General features: G+C 47.3%; 1 protein-coding gene across 6 annotated transcripts in view; it reads left to right on the forward strand.

The window, feature by feature from the left end:
* Positions 1-4,960: 4,960 nt before the first annotated feature.
* The window catches only part of TTLL6 (tubulin tyrosine ligase like 6), a 47,311-nt gene continuing 32,078 nt past the window's right edge, over positions 4,961-20,193 (forward strand). For 4 of the 6 annotated variants that reach the window (XR_013354496.1, XR_013354497.1, XR_013354498.1 and 1 more), the window contains exons 1-6: positions 12,586-12,626; positions 13,573-13,691; positions 13,828-13,958; positions 15,472-15,628; positions 16,786-16,929; positions 17,541-17,626. Coding sequence is in view for 3 of the 6 variants with exons in the window: in XM_077852894.1 (XP_077709020.1) it covers positions 13,671-13,691; positions 13,828-13,958; positions 15,472-15,628; positions 16,786-16,929; positions 17,541-17,626 (539 nt within the window). In the remaining 3 variants the exon portion in view is untranslated. Of the gene's footprint in view, positions 5,240-8,359; positions 8,453-10,943; positions 11,166-12,585; positions 12,627-13,572; positions 13,692-13,827; positions 13,959-15,471; positions 15,629-16,785; positions 16,930-17,540; positions 17,627-20,193 lie in introns of those variants that run through there. The other 2 variants (XM_077852893.1, XM_077852895.1) reach the window with 2 other exon arrangements.

Below are 20,193 nucleotides of genomic sequence, written 5' to 3' on the forward strand. Positions count from 1 at the left end.
TTGGTCTGATAGAGGTTTGACTATTTTCCCTCCTTTCCTTGTGTGTGTGTGGGTGGGGGGGGGAAGCAGTTTTGTATCCTCTTACAATTTCTTTCAACATTCATTTTCTCAAATTGTGCTGCCTTTTTGGAACCAGCTGAACATCTGACTATCTGACCAGTTCCCTTACTGACTGAGTTACATAAAATCTTTAACATGTGTACATTTTCATATCTGGAAGAGAGTCATGATTTGCCCCCTTTTGGGGAAAATTCTCTTAACATTTCTTTCAGTTTTTTTTTTTTTTAAAGATTTATTTATTTATTCATTCAGAGAGAGAGATAGGCGGAGAAACAGGCAGAGGGAGAAGCAGGCTCCGTGCAGGGAGCCCAACGAGGGACTCAATCCTTAGTCTCTAGGATTACACCCTGGGCCGCAGGCGGCGCCAAACCGCTGCACCACCGGGGCTGCCCTCTTTCAGTTTTTTATGCATACAAATATGTGTTTGACACAATTATAGTCATAGCTTTTACAGTTTTTTTTTCTTACAGCTTTTAGGTCAAACACTTATGTTTATTGGTATAAACTTCCTGATTATTGGTTTCTTTCTTTTTTTTTTTTTTTTTGGTTTCTTTCTTAATAAGTGATTCTATTATAATTTACTTCACCATTCTCTAACCATTGAATATTTAAATTATTCATTAAATAGTTTTCAAAAAAAAAAATAAATAGTTTTCAAAAAGCAAAGATTCTATGTGAATTTAACTGCATGTATGTCTGGATTATATATTACTATTTTTTTTCACCATATAAAATGATATCACTGTGCAAGAAAGAGGACCTCCTATTATTATACTCATTTTGTACACATACATATTGTTTGACCCACCAAAAATAAGTGTTTTTTTTTAAAAGATCTTATTTCTTTATTTAAGAGATAGAGAGAGAGAGAGACAGAGCATGAGCAGAGGAGAGGAGGCAGGAGAGGGAGAAGTAGACTCCCTGCTGAGCAGGGAGCCTGATGATATGATATGGGGCTGGATCCCAGGACCCTGGGATCATGACACTAGCTGAGGGCAGACACTTAACCGACTGAGCCACCCAGGCACCCCCCAAAATAAGTGTTAACAGGAAATGTATGCTCCAAGCTCTTTGAAGATAAACAGGCAACTTTGATCTGATGGCAGAGGGTCCTTCTGCTACACATAGCAGATGTATTAGGGCATGTGTCTGTGTGGTTCCCAAGGCACCCAGAAAACTGCTTTGCACACAGGAGGTGTTCAAGTAATGTGCCTGTGACTTCACATGCAGGAGGGCACTTTTTATGGAACTTGCTTCTAAGATTCACCACACCAAGGAGAGGAAGCCCTGAATACAACTATGAACAGCTCCTTTCAGGGTAAGCTGTTTTCCCCAGAAGGAAAAGGGAAGGATGAGGAAGGACAAGATAATGACAGAAGCCTGGAAGCCCCATTGCTCGTGGACAACTGGCCCCATTCCCAGGGGCTCTGTTGGCCCCATCGATAGATGTCAAAACGGGGGAACTCAAAAGAGGTGCTGAGCAGCAATCTCTGCTTCTATCTCAGCAGTAACAGTAATAAGAGTATGTGAAGGAGGAAGTAGTGGTCTCTGTGAGCCCACTCACTGCAAGGCCTTGGTCAAGCCACTACATTTTTCTGGGCCTCAGTGTCCTCTTCTAAATGCAAGGGAAATACCAGGTTGTAAGAGCTTTTCTGATTTAACCAGAATTCTGATTCTGTGATTGTACATACTTCCACAACACTCCCTCATACCTTACAGACTTTAAAAAAAAAAAAAATCTGGTATATGAAAATAAAGATCTTCTAGGAATCTTTGTTTCATTTCTACTCCTTAGCCTGTCTCTGGTACATATACCAAGACTTTCTTTGACTGCACAGACAGAAGCAGGACTCTCTTTTTTTCCCATTAACTACTTAGGGAAAGAGTCCCAAACTGAGAAAAAGAGTCTGTGCATCTACTGTCAGGCAAACAACATTCTGAGGATTTTATTATTATTATTTTAAAGATTTTATTTATTCATGACAGCCACAGAGAGAGGGGCAGGCTTCCTGCGGGGAGCCCGATGCAGGACTCGATCCCAGGACCCCGGGATCATGACCTGAGCCAAAGGTAAACATGCAACAACTGAGCCACTCAGCTGCCCCTTGTTATTGTCTTATTATTTAGACAGGTAGGTGCCTTACGAACAAAAAGACAGTGAAAATAAGTTTCATACCTGTGTCCTATAGTCCTTCTTGCACAGTTTTGCCTGAGTTGGAGCTCAGAGGAGGGGACGTGGTCCCAATTATCTGACTGCTAGAAGGGAGACTCCCAACACACTACCTCAAACTTTCACACCCAGGCCCAGAAAAACCCTCAGTGTTTGCCTCAGGGGTTTTTCTTGTATTTTTTTTCTTTTTGAGATTTATTTATTGGGATCCCTGGTGGCTCAGTGGTTTAGCGCCTGCTTTCGGCCCAGGGCCTGATCCTGGAGTCCGAAGATGGAGTCCTGCATTGGTCTTCCCACATGGAGCCTGCTTCTCCTTCTGCCTGTATCTCTGCCTCTCTCTCTCTTTCTGTGTCTCTCATGAATAAATAAATAAAATATTTTTTAAAAAATAAGATTTATTTGGGAGGGAAAGGGGGGATGGAAGGATAGGGAGAATCTTAAGCAGACTCCCCACTGAGCACTGAGCCTCACATTAGCCCCAACCCTGAGATCATGACCTCAGCTGAAATCAAGAGTCGGACACTTAACCAACTGAGCCCCCCAGGTGCCCCAGCCATGGCCTCGGGGATTTTTCTGTTTTGGGTTTGCCTGACACAAATCACTGATGCTTTCTGATTTCCTGGCTGTCACTCTGGCCCTGGAGGGGTGCCTGACAGGATTGAAGCCTGCTTTGCTTTACAGTGGGGGCAGCTCTACTGTTCACCCCATGTTTGTTCCTGTCATCACCCCTGAAAGGACAGGGGTGCCAGGCTCTGGCCTATTAGCTCCTGCGGCAGCCAACCCTCTCATAAATAACCGGTTGTCAAGGATTTTAATGGAAACCCTCTGGAAGCTGTAAATCTTTGTTGCTCTCTCCTGCATCCTTTCCCTCATTTCCATCACAATATCACTCCAGAGGGACCTGAGACCTAAAGCCGGAGCTTGGCAGAGCAGATTGGTAGGACACAAGGGAAAGAAAGAGACGGGATGGGGGAGGGAACAGAGCTGGGACAGTTGGTCTTAGGGAAGCATCTGTTCCCGGCCAGTTGATGATGGTCACCTGAGCCTCCTGGGCTCTGAAGAGGGGGTGGGGCAACATAGCCCAGGGCCACCTGGAGGGAAGGGAAGGGGGAAGAGGAAGAGGATAGGATGGCAGAGAGGCTTCTGGAAGAGCAGCAGATGGGCCGTTGGTTCCACCTCAGACCCTCCAGAGTGTATTTAAGCATCATGAACCAGACTTTCATTGTCCACTTGGGGCTAAGCCATGCCTTTGCCTCTAGGTTCCTGCCTGGGAAGATCAGCAGGTAAAAGAGCAGTGTCCTGTGCTGGGAGGAAAAGTTCTTCCAACTTAGATCCAAAAGGCCACAGTTTATTTATATGCATATGAGAGCACTCAGCAATGAGTAACTGTCCAAATAGCTAGGCATAAAGTCTTATTATATACCAGTTTTACAAGGGGGTGGGAGTTAGGGCCTCAAAATGGGCTTCTGATGAGACTTGATTACATAATTTTTAGAGTGTCCATGTGTCCAAGGACAGAGCCTGCCCGATTGGAGATCTCACCCAGGAATATGGAGTGGTATATGAGGGCTGATTGTTGTAAAGCTCTGTTTTATTCACATAAGGGATCACAGGCCAACATGAAGTCCCAAGCACACATTGAACACCATGTTCATAATGCATCTGCCAAAAGCTTACAACCTCTAGGAAACTTTCCTGAACTCTACATCAGCGAGGATATTGCCCCTTCCATTAGTCTTTTTGACTAGAGCTTTTCTGAGAAGGGCCTGTCTCTCCTTATATGTCTCCCCTCAACTGCAGGAAGAGAGCTCTATCCTAAGAGAGTAACGATGCATAGTCCTACCCAACTCTTACTCATTGGAACTAAACAATCCTATTTTACATGAGCAGCTGCATTCAGTATCATCAATTCAAACATCTGGAAATCTCCAGAAAGAGCGGGATGGATATAGGCAACAAGAATCTTTGGCTCAATCCATAAGAGAGTTTCCTAAAAATACTATAGTTCAGGAATGTTAGATCGATCCTTTGGCCTTTCACCAATCCTGAATTAACTCAGGCAGAAACAGTTCTACCAGCTGCCAAGCCTTTGCAGGCGGTCTGGGACACAAGTCTGCGCTCAGACAGGTGGAAAGGGGAGGAAACCACAATTATTTGAATCCACTCACTACTCTGATTCCCCATCTGCCAGAGGTAGGTCAAAGCGTCGCTGTGAGAAGCCAAGACAAGACCTCAGAGCCCCGGGGGGCTCTGTCTCATGGGCCAGGTCAGTAGAAGGGCCACGACCCCGCCACTCTCTGAGATGTCATGATTCAATAAGCCAGAGCGGTTCTTTGTAGGTTTGAGATTAGCTACTTCGCCGTTAGAGAAGCTAAGCCCAGAGAGGTGATGTCAATTGCCCACATTACACATGCCTGAGGCCTCGACTTGGGGGCTCAATCCGTGCCTCTGCAGGGCTCCCCCTGGTCCTGGTTTGAGCTATGTACCCTCCCCAGAGGGCCTGAGTACCGGCTTTAGCGCTCAGCTTCCCCTTCGCAGCCACTGGAGCTGCCCAGGCGGACGGTTGGAGTCCGCTCGGCCCCGAGGCTCCGGCTGCGCCTGCGCACGACGTCCCGGCGCCCCGACGGAGCGGGCCGGGAGGGCGGGGACCCGCGCTGGCCCAGCGGTAGCGGGGCCCCGGGGCGCCGGGAGCGCGGCCCAAGCGTCCTCTGCGTCTCCCGGGACGACGTCGGGCGCTGCCCTCTCAGAGCGCAGGGGCGGTTAATTGGATTCGGGACGGAGCGGGGGCACAACAGCCTGCCTCTGGGGCCAATCGAAGACCTAGAAAGTCCTATATGCAAATAAACCTATGACGGCTGAACGCACCCCAAGTTAGGAGGAGCGGGGGTTGGGCTTAGTGTTGTCCGGCAGCCAATGGGAGCTTAACCCTTTGAGGAGGGGGCCAGCAGGTGTGGTTGCGAGCGGTCCGGGCGGCAGAGCCGGGGCAAGACCGGGGAATAGGAATCGCGGGTAAGAGTCCCCCAAACCTGGTGCCGGCCCCAGATCGTGGCCTTCCAGTGCTCCCCGCTGAAACCCGGTTCGCCCTACCCCCAAAATCCCCCTCGATGCCCACTTCCCCAGGGCTACCTACCCCCTCGGCCCTCCCCGGTGGCGCTCTACCAGCAAAGCCGCTCACCCTCCGGGTCCCTGCTCCCCCTTGGCGTGGTAGCTCATCTCTTCCCAGCCCCATACTCGCGTTCACCTCTGAAATACCCTCTCTCTTTATCATCCTCAAGACTCCGATGCCAGGACCTTGCCACACGCCAACTTTTTTTCCCTAGCTCCATATTCCCTCCTGTCCCCACTTCCCCTCATTTCCTGCCTTCCCTCGAGTTCCCAAACCTAGTGTGCCCCGGGGAGCTGTCCCTTAGATCCCTGGGAATCGCAAAAGGATTCCTCCTTCCTCATCACTGGGTCCTTCTCCTGATCACCTTTCTTCCTTTAAGTGGAGAAGTCTTCCAGGGAGAGAGACTCTTCTGTTTTGGATTGCCAGCCCAGCCCTCTGCAAATAAATACACCTACCCCTCTTTTCCAACCCCCCTCCCCCTTCTGGTTATTATTTCTCACCTCCCGAAGAATTCTTCTGGGCTTGAGGAATGTCCTCCTTTGGGATTTGAATTGTAGGAAAAATGTAACTTCCATTTTGGGGATGAGGTGGGAAGGGAGCTAACCCTACTGTTCTATTTTCCTTTTATAATACAGCTTTTATTTTGAACCAAGCACTGCTTTAAGAGCATTATAAATATTAACTAATTTAATCTTTAAAATAATGCCACAAGGTGGATATTATTATCCTCGTTTTACTAATGAGGAGACCGAGGAACAGAGAGAGGCTCAGTTTCTCATCCACAGTCATCTGCCAGTAAGTAGAGCTGGGATTTGGATCCAGATCCATCAGTCTTTGCTGGAGATGCACTGAATGTTTTGTAGAAAATGGCTGGGCATGAGTCGGCCCTGAAAATTGCATCTTCCTCTCAGTTTTTAGCAGAATGAAAAATGTCACCTGAGTCAGCAAGATCCTTAGTGTTTCCAGGGAATGTGGCCATTCTCAGCACTTCTTACTGTCCAGTCCTTGAGCAGTTGAGCACCCCTATCCTTCCTTGTTACTCAATGTCTTTCTAAGAACTCACTCAGTCCCTGTTCTGAAATTTCAAGGGTAGCTAGAATGAAAAGCCAAAAGGCCATGAAAAGCATCTTAGTTTACTCTGCCTGCATCAAAACTCAAAGCACCATTCTAGATGTGAAGTCTTTATCTTCTTGGTGGACCAGTAATCATAGAAAAGCTTTAAACTTTAAACATGCTCTACTATCTGTTCTTAATCAATCATCAAATGATTCTTTCCTCCAGTTTATTGACCTTGCATTATTATTGTATTAATTCAGCCTTGCAAAAGAAAGCAATAAATATTTTCCATGCTCTGCAGCACCTCTGGGAATAAGAAGAATAGTCAACATGTACTCTTTGGAAGTGGAAATGGACTATGGTCCCTCCTTTGAGATTTCCGAAATAACCTGCCTTGTGTTTGCATGAAGCTATCCCAGGGTGCATTCCCTCCCCCTGGTGGCCAATGTAGTGCATTTTCATGCTGTCTAACCAGGGTTTGGTTGGCTTTTTCTGGCTTGGAAGATCCAAGATCAAACCCCACACTAAAATGGAAGGAAACTTCAGCTGCCTCTTAGTAAGTGATTTAAAGCCACATCTTTGGGGGTGCCTAGGTGGCCCATTCGGTTAAGCATCTGATTCTTTTTTATTTTTTCCTTTATTTTATTTTATTTTTGAAGCAGGTTCCATACCCAGCGTGGGGCCCAAGATGGGACTTGAACTCATGACCCTGAGATCAAGACCTGAGCTGAGTTCAAGAATCAGATGCTTCACTGGGTGGCTTAGTCAGTTGAGTGTCTGACTCTTGATCTTCCATACTGGCCTACTTAAAAAAAAATATATATATATATATATATATATATATATGAAATAAAGTCACATCTCTGACTGCAGAGGCCCTTATACTACAGTGTATGTATAGCTCAGGATGCTGGCAGCCCCTTTCATTCTTTTGTATTTTCCTTAGGCCTTGTCTTTAGCATTTATTGGCTATCCTCCTTTGATTCCTCAAGGCTGCAAAACTACTTTTGATAACCAAATTATTGGGCAGAAGAGTGGGTGGGAACCCCCGGGTTAGCAGGGAGTGGCTGCTGAGACTGGCAAAGAGAATTCTGGCTGGTAGAGTAAGATAAACCTTGAGAGGTTCTGGGAGAAGCAGCTTTTATTCTAACTCATTGCTGCTTGGGGGCCAGGGATGTGCTAAAAGAGGACAGGTCAGTCCAGATGTCAATGAGGCTGGACCTCTGGCCTAAAGGAGAGAAATGATCTTGGCATACAAAAAATGTTCCCTCTCTCTTAATGCTTCTACAAGGAAAATAACACAAGAGCAACTGTCGCTTGGCTCCAGTATCAGGGTCACCATAGGGACAGGATGGGGAAAGACTGAAAAATATCTAAAGAGGGAGCCATTACTTGGCTCTGGGGGATTACTGGCATGAAGCAATGGGAACCCATTTTTCCAAAAGAAATGGAAATCTGGATTTTTATGAGAAATTGATATTGTCTAGTTATTGGCAACTACTTCTATTTCAAACCATCACCACAACACACTGACATGGGCCAAGCGAACACTTCTGCAGGCTAGATTCAGCACGCAACACATGTACCCCCTATCCCCACCCCGACAGAATTTGAGCAAGATATTCTCTGTCAGTGAGCCTTTGAGATAAGTCAACGGGATTTAGTGTTGGGGGTGAAATAGGAAGGAAAGGACCGGGGGAAGAGAAAGCTAGGTGGACAAAGGCAAAGCAAAAATAGACGCATGTAGCATTGACTGCTCTCCACCATCTTGCACCTGACTCAGGTACCGGTCAAGGGACTCTTGTATCACAGCCTAGAATCCAGGGAAGGTAGGTGAGAATGCCACGGTAACCCGTTCCTTGAGAAGTACTCAGGCTCCGTTCCTTGGTCTATGCGCTTGGGTCCCTCTTGTCGTGCAAAACTAACAGATTTTGATCTTTTTGCCATTGTTTTTCTCTTTGAGGTAGGCGAACAGCGGCAGCTATGACTTGTTCCTACCACATGGGCAAGGACTCGAAAAAGAGCAAAGGCAACTCACAACTCCAGAGGCCGAATTCAGGGTCAGTTTTCTCTCCTCCAGTTAACATTAACCTTTAGGTAAACGGAGCCACTCCTCCATGGCTGGGTAAACAGAGGCCATTGTGGAGGGCTCGGGGAGTAGAGTTGGCCGTTTACCTGAAATCAAGGGAGCAGGTTGAGGTCAAGATTTCATGGACCTTAGTCCTCTTGAACAAGAATGTGCCTATTCACTGGGAAAAATGGACTTCCAAGACCCAGGTGCCCTTGGTCTGTTGTGCTGAGTATGACTTTTTCTCCCCCAGCTCAGGTGTCACCATAAAGGGGCTTGACTGTAAGGGGCAGTCCTCTTCAGCAAAGAGAGAAACCAGTTGTGATCTTTGGATGACTTAATAATGCTGCCCTTCCTCTTGGCAATGGTTATGAGCATTTGGTGCAATGGTGTATGTGATGACTCTTTGAAAGACATAAAGAAGTACACTCCTCTAAGGGCTTATTATGAAGTTATTCATAGGTAGGCTCCCAGTTAGAGCTCTCCACTCCCCAGTTTGGTTTGGGATAGAGGCAGAAAGATGTGGAAGGATGCAGTAATGTTAAAAACATGGCCCATAAGATACAAAAAGTTGTCTAGAATTAGCAAGTTTGGGTATGGAGGAAACGTGATTCCCATGAGATGTCTGGTGGGTCTGCTGTTACCACGTATTGCTGATAGTAATCCAAACTGTTGGAGTCCCTCTGGGAAACAACATGGCAAGATAGATAGATAGATAAACTAAAACAAAAACAAAAGCTATATAATTTTTATATTAACCTAGTAATCCTGGTTCTGGATATATATCTTAAGAAAAATAATCCTCAAGATGTAAAAGGCCTTCTGTACATGGAAGTGCACATTTTAGAGCTATTAATGTAATAGCAAAATTGGAAGAAACTTACATTGCCAACATTAGGGCAATGGTTGGTTAAATTCAGGCACATTCCTTCTGTGCAGCATTATTACACCGCCATTAAACACTGGAAACATATAAGCTTTGTTACCAGCAAAAGGATGTTTCTTTTTTTTTTTTTTTAAGATTTTATTGATTGATGAGAGAGACACACACACACGGAGAAGCATAGACATAGGCAGAAGGAGAAGCAGGCTCCTTGTGGGGAGCCTGAAGCAGGACTCCTTGATCCCCGGGATCCCTTGGACCCTGGGATCATGACATGAGCCAAAAGCAGACGCTCAAAACACTGAGCCACCCAGGTGCCCCAGGATGTTTCTGATATGATATGAAGTCGGGGGAGATAAGCAGATAGAAAATTGTTTCTAAAAAAAAAAGAGTAAAAGAAAATTGTTTCTATATTATGGTTACAATTATAGACGAATAATTATGCTTAGAAATTAATAATTAAAGAGAATATGCAAAAGGGACAAAGTTGCTATACTAGGGTAGAAAAGCCACAGTGATTTCCCACTTTATCCTTTTCTAAACTCCCTTTAAAAAAATAAATAAACTCCCTTTAGTGTTTTATTTTTCATTATAATAAATTATAATGAAGATATTACTATCTTTTAAAAACCGAAGAGTTGAGGGAAGAACAGATAGTAAGTAGCAAGGGCATCAAAGGACAGGGGTGGCAAGAGTGAGGAGGAAGAGGTTGGCAGTGTTTTGGAGGTACAGAGGAGGAGGAGCTCCAGAAAGTTGGCTTTATGGTCACAGAAGCCCTGGATGTGAAGGAGATGGATCAGTTAATTGGATCTGGGCTGTTCTAGGTTACCCAAAGTCACACTAAGCATATTCCCTAAGGATTATTGAATCAGAAGCATTAAAAACCATTAAAAGAATTTGATATTTGAAATCTCAAGCAAACAACAAAGAAATCATCATGGGAATAGGGGAGGGACAAGACCTTTGCTGGACCTTGTTATCGGTGTTTTACCATTTGGTGTTGTTTTTGTGTTGAATTGCATGGTGTGGGAGACACTAGCTTTTTCTGTGGTTGGGATCACTGAAGGTCTCCTATGGCCCTAGGCTTGAATTGTGTTAAGTCAGCTACCTATTGACCCCATGCTCCACGAGCTACCTTTGCATTCACCATCAGCAGCAGGTTGGGGGTAGGAGGTTCAGTGTAGTGTCAAAACAGTTAACAGACCTCCTCAGAGTCCCTCATCTGCACCCACTGGGACTAACTTCTGTTGGGAAGGCTTAGGGCTTGGTTCTGAGGCTGTCTCCAGACACTCACTCATTTCACTAAGATTGTTTACCAGGTGGTGCCATGCATAGCATCTCAGCCTGCTCCTGCAAATCCCAGGAGGACAAAACCAAAGCCTGGATTGGCTGAGTGAGTCCCTAAGGGCAGAGTCTCCAAGGGCAAAAGGTAGAATGAGTTCTCTCCCTGAGCCTGCACCAACCTTGGAGGTGGGGTGGCATTTTCTAAACTGCAATCCTTCCTTGGTCTCAGAGCGGGTCTACCACCCACATGAGCAAGGGAGGGGGTCCCCCTGCAGGCCGATACAAGTCACTGCTGCTCCCTCTGCTCTCTCCCCAGGGTGGGCAGGGATTTCCCCAGAGCCTCCTCCCAGGCTAGGGAGATGCTTCAGTGCCTGTCTTTGGAAGGTGAGGAAGGAGCAGATTCAGAAGTGCGAGAAGACAGTTCCCAAGACGATCTGAAAGAAATCATCACCCTGGCTTTCGTGAGCGAGGACACTGGGGTGCACGAGGGGCTTCAGAATGCCCAGCAGCAAGGCAAGAAGAAGAGGAAGAAAAAGAGGTTAGGACTGAAAGATAAGGAATGGGAGTCCACATTGTTGGGAGCAGAAGGGACCTGGAAGGGAGGGGGCCTTGGCCACTAATGAGAGGTTAAAGAGATGCTGTGTGCTCAAAATCACACCCCCATTCAGGTGTATGGGAAGAACCCACCTGATGATCAGTTTTATAGAATCAGATAATGGTGTGTGTAATCTCCAACCACACCCTGTCCTAATCTTCATTCCTTTTTTTTTTTTTTTTAAGATTTTATTTATTAACTCGTGAGATGCACAGAGAGAGGCAGAGACACAGGCAGAGGGAGAAGCAGGCTCCCTGTGGGGAACCTGATGCAGGACTCGATCCCAGGACCCAGGGATCACGACCTGAGCCAAAGGCAGACACCCAACCACTGAACCATGCAGGTGTCCCACTAATCTTCATTCCATATGTGTTTAGAATGCTTTTTTTTTAAAAAAAAGATTTTATTTATTTATTCATGAAAGATACAGAGACAGAGAGAGGCAGAGACACAGGCAGAGGGAGAAGCAGGCTCCATGCAGGGAGCCCGATGGGAGACTCGATCCCGGGACTCCAGGATCACGCCCTGGGCCAAAGGCAGGCGCTAAACCACTGAGCCACCCAGGGATCCCCCTCCCCTTTTTTTAACTGTGTGGAGAAAGATAATTTAATTTCCTTGTTTTAAGGAAGTGCTTATTGTCCTGGGAACTTAGTACATTTTAAAGATAATGAAGCTGATGCTGACTTCTTAGGATCTGCCTGTGGCTTCTGCCTTTTAGTTCCTACTTACTATTCTGTCAAACCTGGTTCCTTTTGGGGACAATGAGTTACTCCTCAGACTCATTGTTGTCTGAAAGTTTGTCCACTTTCTAACTCACAACTTCCTTTTGTGGGGGGCAAGAGGAGGGAGACCATGAAGTAATTTGGCCCAAGAGATTTTCTTTTTCTTTTTTTTTTTTTTTTTTAAGATTTTATTTATTTATGCATGAGAGACACAGACGGAGAGAGAGGCAGAGACACAGGCAGAGAGAAGCAGGCTCCATGCAGGAAGCCTGATGCGGGACTTGATCCCTGGTCTCCAGGATCACACCCTGGCCCAAAAGATTTTCACTTCCTGTTCCTGATGGGCCGCTGGAGCAAAAGGATTGAAGAGGTGATGATATTCATATGGAGCTGAAGCAGAATTAGTTATGACCCCAATACAGAATTCCTACCCTGTGGACAGGGTACCAGTTGAGTCTGCCTTCTGCCTCTCTGCAACCCTTTGGATTTGTGTCTTCAGTTAGTGGGGTTCATCAAACCAGGATTAGTGTGGCAGAGTGGGTTTCATGCAGCCTCGCCCAGGACCGGATGCTTCTGGGTGTGGTCACTTGTTCTGGCAAGTGTGTCTGTCTCTGTCTTGCTTTCCTTTTTCTCTTTTCCAGATGATTGGTGATCGATCTCTCCACCTGCCGATATGAGAGTGGTGAGCACTTGCATTCAAGGGATCCATGATGGGGACCAGGGGATTACCCCAAAGGGTTGGGAAGGGTCACTCTTGTATATTCTTGAGGATGAAAAGTGGGTGTCTTCACATCCCATTGTTTCCTTCATCTAGCTGGATTAACTATTTGAAGAAGTTGGGAATCTTATTCCAAGAAAATATGGGTTTTGACCACAGTTGGTGTATATTTCAGCTCTCTGTAGTTCTCATATAGGGTTCTTTGGGAATCTGATTGTAGAGAAGGCAGTTGTTGCTCCTTGCTAGAGCATAAGTTAGAGATTAGCAGTCCACAGACTGAAAATGACCTACAGACCTACATTGTACTACAGAGCAGTGTTGTCATTATATGGATTTCAAATCAGAATGTTTTAGGCTAGTCCTGACTCCTCTGGGTCACTGAAGGCACTTCTGGTTTTCCAGGTCCTTGAAGACATTTGAGTTTGTGTTGGAGTCAGCTCGCAGTTACTAATGCTAAGAGGGTCAGGGGAAGAAGGCTGTGATAGCATATATGTGGTTTTGAAAATCATTGTATGCTTTTTTCTTTTTCTGTCAATTTATCTTCTAATTAAGCTTGGCTCTGGCTGATGTTAAGTTTAGGTTTATCTTCCCTGAACATTCTGTGCTTAGTATTTGGAGGAAAGCCAGAATTCTACTTCCTGGTAAGGGGAAGCAGTGCGGATAAAACATTCTTCCCAGATAACCTGCTGTGGGGTTCACTGGGTATTGGCTGTATGCCTCAATAGCTCTTCATGTTCCTTTCTTGGCAGTGGTGAGGTCAGGCCGGGCAAGATGGCTTCCAGGCCCAATAAGCTGAGGTGTCTCTCTTCAGCATGTGGTCTGAGAGCACCTAGAAACATAACCTCCCCACCCCACATTCCTCCCCCACTTCCTGGACTAACAGGCCTTTCTTTTTCCAACTCCATGGCAGTGCGTAGGGCTGCCCAGAGATATGGCCTTCGAGAGGGAGGGGAAACCAATGACTGGACTCTCTACTGGACGGACTACTCTGTGTCGCTGGAGAGGGTGATGGAAATGAAAAGTTACCAGGTATCTGGGCAGAGCTGGTCCTCCGTATAAGGGTGACATCTACTCAGTGGGTCCCTACTTTTTGGACTGTCCCCTGAGGGGATCTCCTGGGTACTCCATGGCCCCTGTTGTTCATGAATTTTGCCTTCCTTTGCAGAAAATCAATCACTTCCCTGGGATGAGTGAAATCTGCCGCAAGGACTTGCTGGCCAGGAATATGAGCCGCATGTTAAAGATGTTCCCTAGGGATTTCCACTTTTTCCCTAGGACCTGGTGTCTTCCTGCTGAGTGAGTGCCTACCTGTGTTCCCTTCTATGCCACCCACCCCCAATTTACATTTCCCGCTTGCTCCTCATTCCCCAGTGCTACTTCCCTTCCCAGAGGATCTCCCATCTCTCTCTCCTTTTCAGGAAGAGGAGGGATAAAGGGTGTGTCCAAGGTTAAGAGAATACAAGGCTCTGCTATAAAAGAATCAGATGACATTTAGGGGCTGGGTGCCTTGGAACCCGTGCCTGCAGTTGGGATGAGAATTTGTTCTGACCCTGAAATCTGTTGATTTTGAACTTGTTCCAGCTTCTTAACTGTGCAGTTTCTGAATTTTTAAGGACCGTGAGCACTTCTGGAGGGAGTGAGATAATGGTTAGTGCCCAGATTAGGAGTAGGGAGGGACACCTGACCTCTGTTCCATGGCAGAAGCATGGATGGCAGCCAGCCTTTCCCTGTCTCCTGCCTCGCTTTATCCATCTTGAAACTGAGCATCCATTCTTAGTATACAAAATGCTCTGGACCGTAGCACCAAGAAACAGAAGAAATGCGAGATGACATGATTGTCACCGGGGTACAGTCTGGTCTTTGGGATGAGGAGAGGGGGTGCAGAGAAGCATTGCCATTGGAATTATATTCACATGACAAGAATCCCACTCTGTCCTCTGCACTCACTGCTTTTCAAAACTAAGAGCTCCAGGATTCCCAGACTTCCCGAGTCTGGAAAGTTTTAGGACTTAATAGCAACTTAGAAGGAAACATACTTGCCTTCAGTCACCTCCAGATTTCATGGCCACTGAGGAACATTGCAGTGAAGTGACTTCTCCAGTGATCTCGATGCAAATGAGTTCAAATGCAAAACAAGAAGTGGAGCAAGCCTGAGATCTAGAATGCATTAAAGTGGTTTCTTTCTTCTGAATATACTTTCTACAGAGTATATTCGAGGACAGTATTTGTGCTTTGATACTCTGGCTGGAGTGGGGGTGTTCCTGGGGAAGAGCTGCAGCCTGGAATAGAGGAAGAGACTGGTGTATCCAAGGTCACAACACTTGTCAGGGCTTGTGCCCCACACAGAAGTCCACGTCTCCTGTCTGCAAACCTAGAAAGTCAAAGTACTTGGATCACAGCTACCTTCATGGGCCATGCAACATGTATCAGCACCTTGCCTGTCTGTTACATAATTAACCACTGTACAAAACAGGTGTCATTATCCTCATTGTGTAGAAAGTGGAATTTAGGCTTAAATAGGTTAAGTCCTTGCAGAGGGTCACACAGCTGGTAAGTGGTGTAGCCTGGGTTTAAATCCAGGCCTGAGTTCCCTCCAAAGCCCACCCTCTCTCCACCATGTATCCACGTGCATGGCTGTTTCTCTTCTTGCCAGTTGACATGTCTGTCAACTCTGGGGCTTTGTCACATGAGATAGCTTTAGTGGTTTTTTGGTTTTTGGTGGTTTTTTTTTTAAATAAAGAGCTAGGCTTCCTTTTCACTGCTCCCTCCACTAAAGGTGTATCTCGTTCCCTCCCTGCTGCTCTGGTAGCTGGGGGGATTTGCAGAACTACAGCAGGTCAAGAAAAAATAAGACATACATTTGTAAGCCGGATTCGGGCTGCCAAGGGAGAGGTATATTCATCACCCGGACAGTGAAAGATATCAAGCCAGGCGAGGATAAGATCTGTCAGCTCTATATTTCAAAGGTACTTCTTCATCATGGTCATTTATTTCTCGCTCATAGCAACCTCAGCTCTAGCTCCTCCGCACCAAGGGCAGTGAGGGAATGAGGCGGGGGGGGGTTGGGGTGTGTGCGTGTCAAAGCTGAGTCCGGTCTTCTGCCTTAAAAGTTGTCAGACCAAGCCTTCTTTTTTTTTCCCTAAAGATTTTATTTATTTATCCATGAGAGATACAGAGAGAGAGAGGCAGAGACATAGGCAGAGGGAGAAGCAGGCTCCCTGTGGGGAGCCCGATGTTGGACTCGATCCCAGGACCCCAGGACTGTGACCTGAGCTGAAGGCAGAAGCTCAACCATTGAGCCACCCAATTTCCCCAGACCAGGCCTTCCGACCAGGGCTGTGACATGTGTCTGGGCCAGAGCATCCCTCACCCTTGTACCCTTGTAGCTGGTCTGGCCTTAGTAGGCTGGCCTGTCACCTCTAACAGATGACAGCTAGAGGGCACATTTGGTCTGTGGATGCCCCATTTCATTTAGGAGAGGGTAATAGTCCTGGAGGGTTCATGGTAACCAGCCTTCCTCCATGGCTGGAGGTCAGAAGTCACAGTGGTATAGCTTACCGCAGGGGGGAACCCTCTAGAAGTATGTGTGGACTGGAAAGGACTGGCCAGCATTGTAGGAAACACTTTTGCAGAGCTGCCATGTAATACAGCCCTCGATGGTGACACATGTCCTTCATCACAGGACTTTTAATTTTTAAAAAAATATTTCTTCATTTGAGAGAGAGAGAGTACGCACACAAGCAAGGGGAGCAGCAAAGGGAAAGAGAGAAGCAGGCTCTCGCTGAGCAGAGACCCCGATGTGGGACTCAATCCCAGGACCCCAGGATCATGACATGAGCCAAAGGCAGACACTTAACCAACTGAGCCACCCAGGGGCCCTATCACAGGACTTTATAATGTTATTTTGTTTGGTTGCCAGGAGATCTCTGGGAGGAGGTTACTTGTGCTGCAGGAAACTGAGGCACGGTGTAGTTTAGTGACTCCCACGGGTCAAGTCACCTTGTCCTCGTCCCCTACCCCAGCCCAGCCCGTACTCTGTAGTACCAAGACCAAGACAAGGCACTAATATTCAAGACTGAATCTCTCCTCGGAAGCTTACATGACTTCTCTTCCCTCCTCGTAGCCCTTTATTATTGATGGGTTCAAGTTTGACCTCCGGATTTATGTTCTGATGACATCCTGTGACCCTCTCAGGATTTTTGCATACAAGGAAGGACTAGCACGCTTCGCCACCACCTCTTACTCCCACCCCAGCACAGACAACCTGGTGAGCTCAGTGGATGTGTCCTTCCCCCTCCTCCTTAGGGGGATGAAAAATCCCAGTTCATTCCACATTCTCAAGGCGTTGTGGATATGGCTGTCATTTGCTGAACACTTCCTATGTGCCAGGTTGCAGATGTCCCTTCGTTTAGCCCTCTTAGAAGCCCTCAGAAATAGGGATTATAATTTCCATTTTACAAATGAGGAAATGAAAACTCAGTAAAAGGAACTTGTCCAAGGTCACAGATCTGGGAAGAGATGAGGCTGGGCCTCGTCATGGCCAGATCTGCCCTACCACAAAGTTAGTGCCCCAGATCTGTGGTATCTGAGGGGAGAAGGCCATGGGTCTCTCCCCCACCCATACCCTGCACCCTCTGATCCCCCAGGACTTCTGAAATCTCCCTCAGGCAGTGAACCACCCAATCTCAGGAGGAGCTGGACTCTCTCCTACCCCAGGTTGCAGGCTCCCACTTTACTGCCTCTGTTTCATCAATTGAAGTAAGCCCCAAGACTTCCCCTCCTCTCTTCATGCCGTGGGGGCTACACAGGAGGGTACAGAGAAAAAGCGGATGGCCTGCCCTTCCTCCTGACCTCACAGAATTGTGTCTCTTTCCCCAGGATGAGATCTGCATGCACCTGACTAATTATTCCATTAATAAGCACAGTTCCAATTTCATTCGAGACGCTCACGCTGGAAGCAAGAGGTAAGGAAGCTGCTTCACTTCTCTTTTCTTGCCCTGCCAGGCTCAGAGTTGCTGCCTAGGATCTACCCAAACCCTGTCAGTCCCCAGCAGTGTTTCTATCTTGGGTCACATGGTCTCAGCAAATATTTCTTTGCCTCCTTAGTCTCTGCCCTCTGGCTGTTAATCATTAAAAGAAGGCTACATCGTAAACCCTAGGAGGTTGGGAGGAGGAGAGATAAACATGAACGTTTCCCCAGCAGGACACACACACACACACACACACACACACACACACGCACACCCCAAAACATATGCTTGTTACCCTGGGCATTTCTGACATTTCCAAACCAACGGATATTTATCGATTGCTAGTCAGCCAAGGGAGGTGGACATGCCAGGCAGTTGTTGGCCTGTGGCTTCCGGGGTGTTGCTCCAACAGAGATTCTTGAATGATAGGTCACGATGCCTGGTGTGGCCTGACCGTGGCTGGCTGGCTTTGAGATTCCCCAGGAGAGGGGAGAGATGGGAGGAATGCATGAGAGTCTTCCCAGTTATTACATGCATGTTATTGTCTAATCCTAATCCTGTCTCATCTGAGATGGATGGGGTTGAGTTGTAGGAAAAAGGGGGAGCTGAAAGAAGTGAACACAGCCAGGCACAAGGAGGCAGTACTTATGGAGGCCTCCTGTGTGGTGGGGCCTGTGCAGGGGAGTCCGTGTGCATTGTTCCCCATTGCATCTTCACCACACCATGACAGGGGCGTTGTCATCTGCCCTTTGTAGGTGCAGAACAATGAGTTAGGTACCATCTCATTTTCTTTACAGACAAGGAAACTGAGTCTCTGAGAGGCTAAGCTGCCCAAGGTCACACAGCTGTAAATGTTAGAGCAGGATGAGAAAGTAGGTCTGTCGGTTGCAAGGCGCATGCTCCGTCCCCTTGCAGCAGGCTTCAAAGGATGGATAAACACACAGTCTGTTTGGCTTCAAAGCATCAGAGAGGCACGTGAAATTTCCCAACTCCCCTGGTGGCAGAGTGCCAAAAAGCAAATGGAAAATCACTAGCTGATGCCTGCTTGAAGGGGAAGTCTCCCCTGCGTCGGAGGGTGCCGGCACCCGTCTCGCCCGAAGCTCTCAGCTCCTCATCAGGCCCGTGGGCACCAGCTCAGCCTCCCACGCTGCTGCAGGCCGAGAGCCGGTGCTCGGTGAGGCCTAGCTTTCAGGCCCGGCTCCGACTCTTGCCAGCTAAGTAAGTGTAGGCAAGGCTCTTCAGCTCTCTGAGCCTCCACTTGGTGTGTACAATGAGGGCAGTGATATGTCTTGCCCTGCCCTGTCCTGTGTGCCCTGCCCACCTCCCAGGGTCACTGTGAGACTCAAATGGCCCCTGATAGCTGCAGGGATTTTTTTCCTTAGTCAGAAGGCATGTAACCTAAGGACCCCCATTTCTTTCTTCTTAGGAGAAGACACCCCATCAACAGGCTTTGGGCCCTCAGGCCATGATGGATGGGGTGTTAGGGGGTGCCAGGACTCAGGGAGAAGAGTGTGCAGAATTGTTCTGCTGCCCTTCACCCCCCTCCCTTCCTGCTCTTTTTCCTCACCTCTCTCTCCCCCCAGGTCAGGCCTCACCCTTCTGCTCTGCTCCCCTGGCCTCCACCCTGCCACCTCTCCCTAAGCACCAGGCTCATCCCTCACTATACCCTGACATCTGTTGCCTACAACTCAGCCTTTTCTTGCTCCTTGTTCCCACCCCAGAGTTCCAAAATGGTCCCCTTGCTCAACTTCCCCATCTCTGCCTCCTGGCCTGCAGGATGGGGGAGTTTGGTGTCATCTTGGTTGTTGAATCTTGAAGGTTCCTCCTGCAGATGTCCCCGTGTCCCTTCTTTCCACCAGACCTAGGCCTTGCTTCTGCCTCAGACCTGATGTCTGCTCAGCCTCCTTGCTTTTCTCCCTAAATCCAGGCTTCGACTTCTTGGTACCTCCATTTTCTCATCTCTAAAATGACAGGAAAGGGCAGCCCTGGTGGCTCAGCAGTTTAGCGCCGCCTTTGGCCGGGGGTGTGATCCTGGAGACCTGGGATCGAGTCCCGCGTCAGGCTCCCTGCATGGAGCCTGCTTCTCCCTCTTCCTGTGTCTCTGCCTCTCTCTCTCTCTCTCTCTCTGTGTGTGTGTGTCTGTCGTAAATAAGTAAATAAATCTTTAAAAAATAAAATAAAATGACAGGAAAATATGAATTCTGGCTGGCCATCCTCAGATTTGCCATGAGGGACCTATTGAGATGACGTGTACGAATGGGCTTCAAAAACATTAACCCCCATGCAGGTGAATGTTATTGTTATTCTGTATTCCGTATCCAGTGGTCCCTGCTTATCCATGGTTTCAGCTACCTGCAGTTAGGTGAATGCGGTGTCTCTCTCTCTCTCTCTCATAATATCTTCCTTTACTGTACTGGCCCTCCTTATGATGATGATGTGAAATGATAAGGTCCTACCTGATGAGATAAATGAGGTGAATGATGTAGGCATGTGACGTTACTATTATGGATCTCTTTCTGGGCCTAATTTATAAACTAACCTTTATTATAGAAGTGTATGTA

Source organism: Canis aureus, chromosome 16 (assembly GCF_053574225.1).
Source record: "Canis aureus isolate CA01 chromosome 16, VMU_Caureus_v.1.0, whole genome shotgun sequence".
Lineage (NCBI taxonomy): Eukaryota > Metazoa > Chordata > Mammalia > Carnivora > Canidae > Canis > Canis aureus.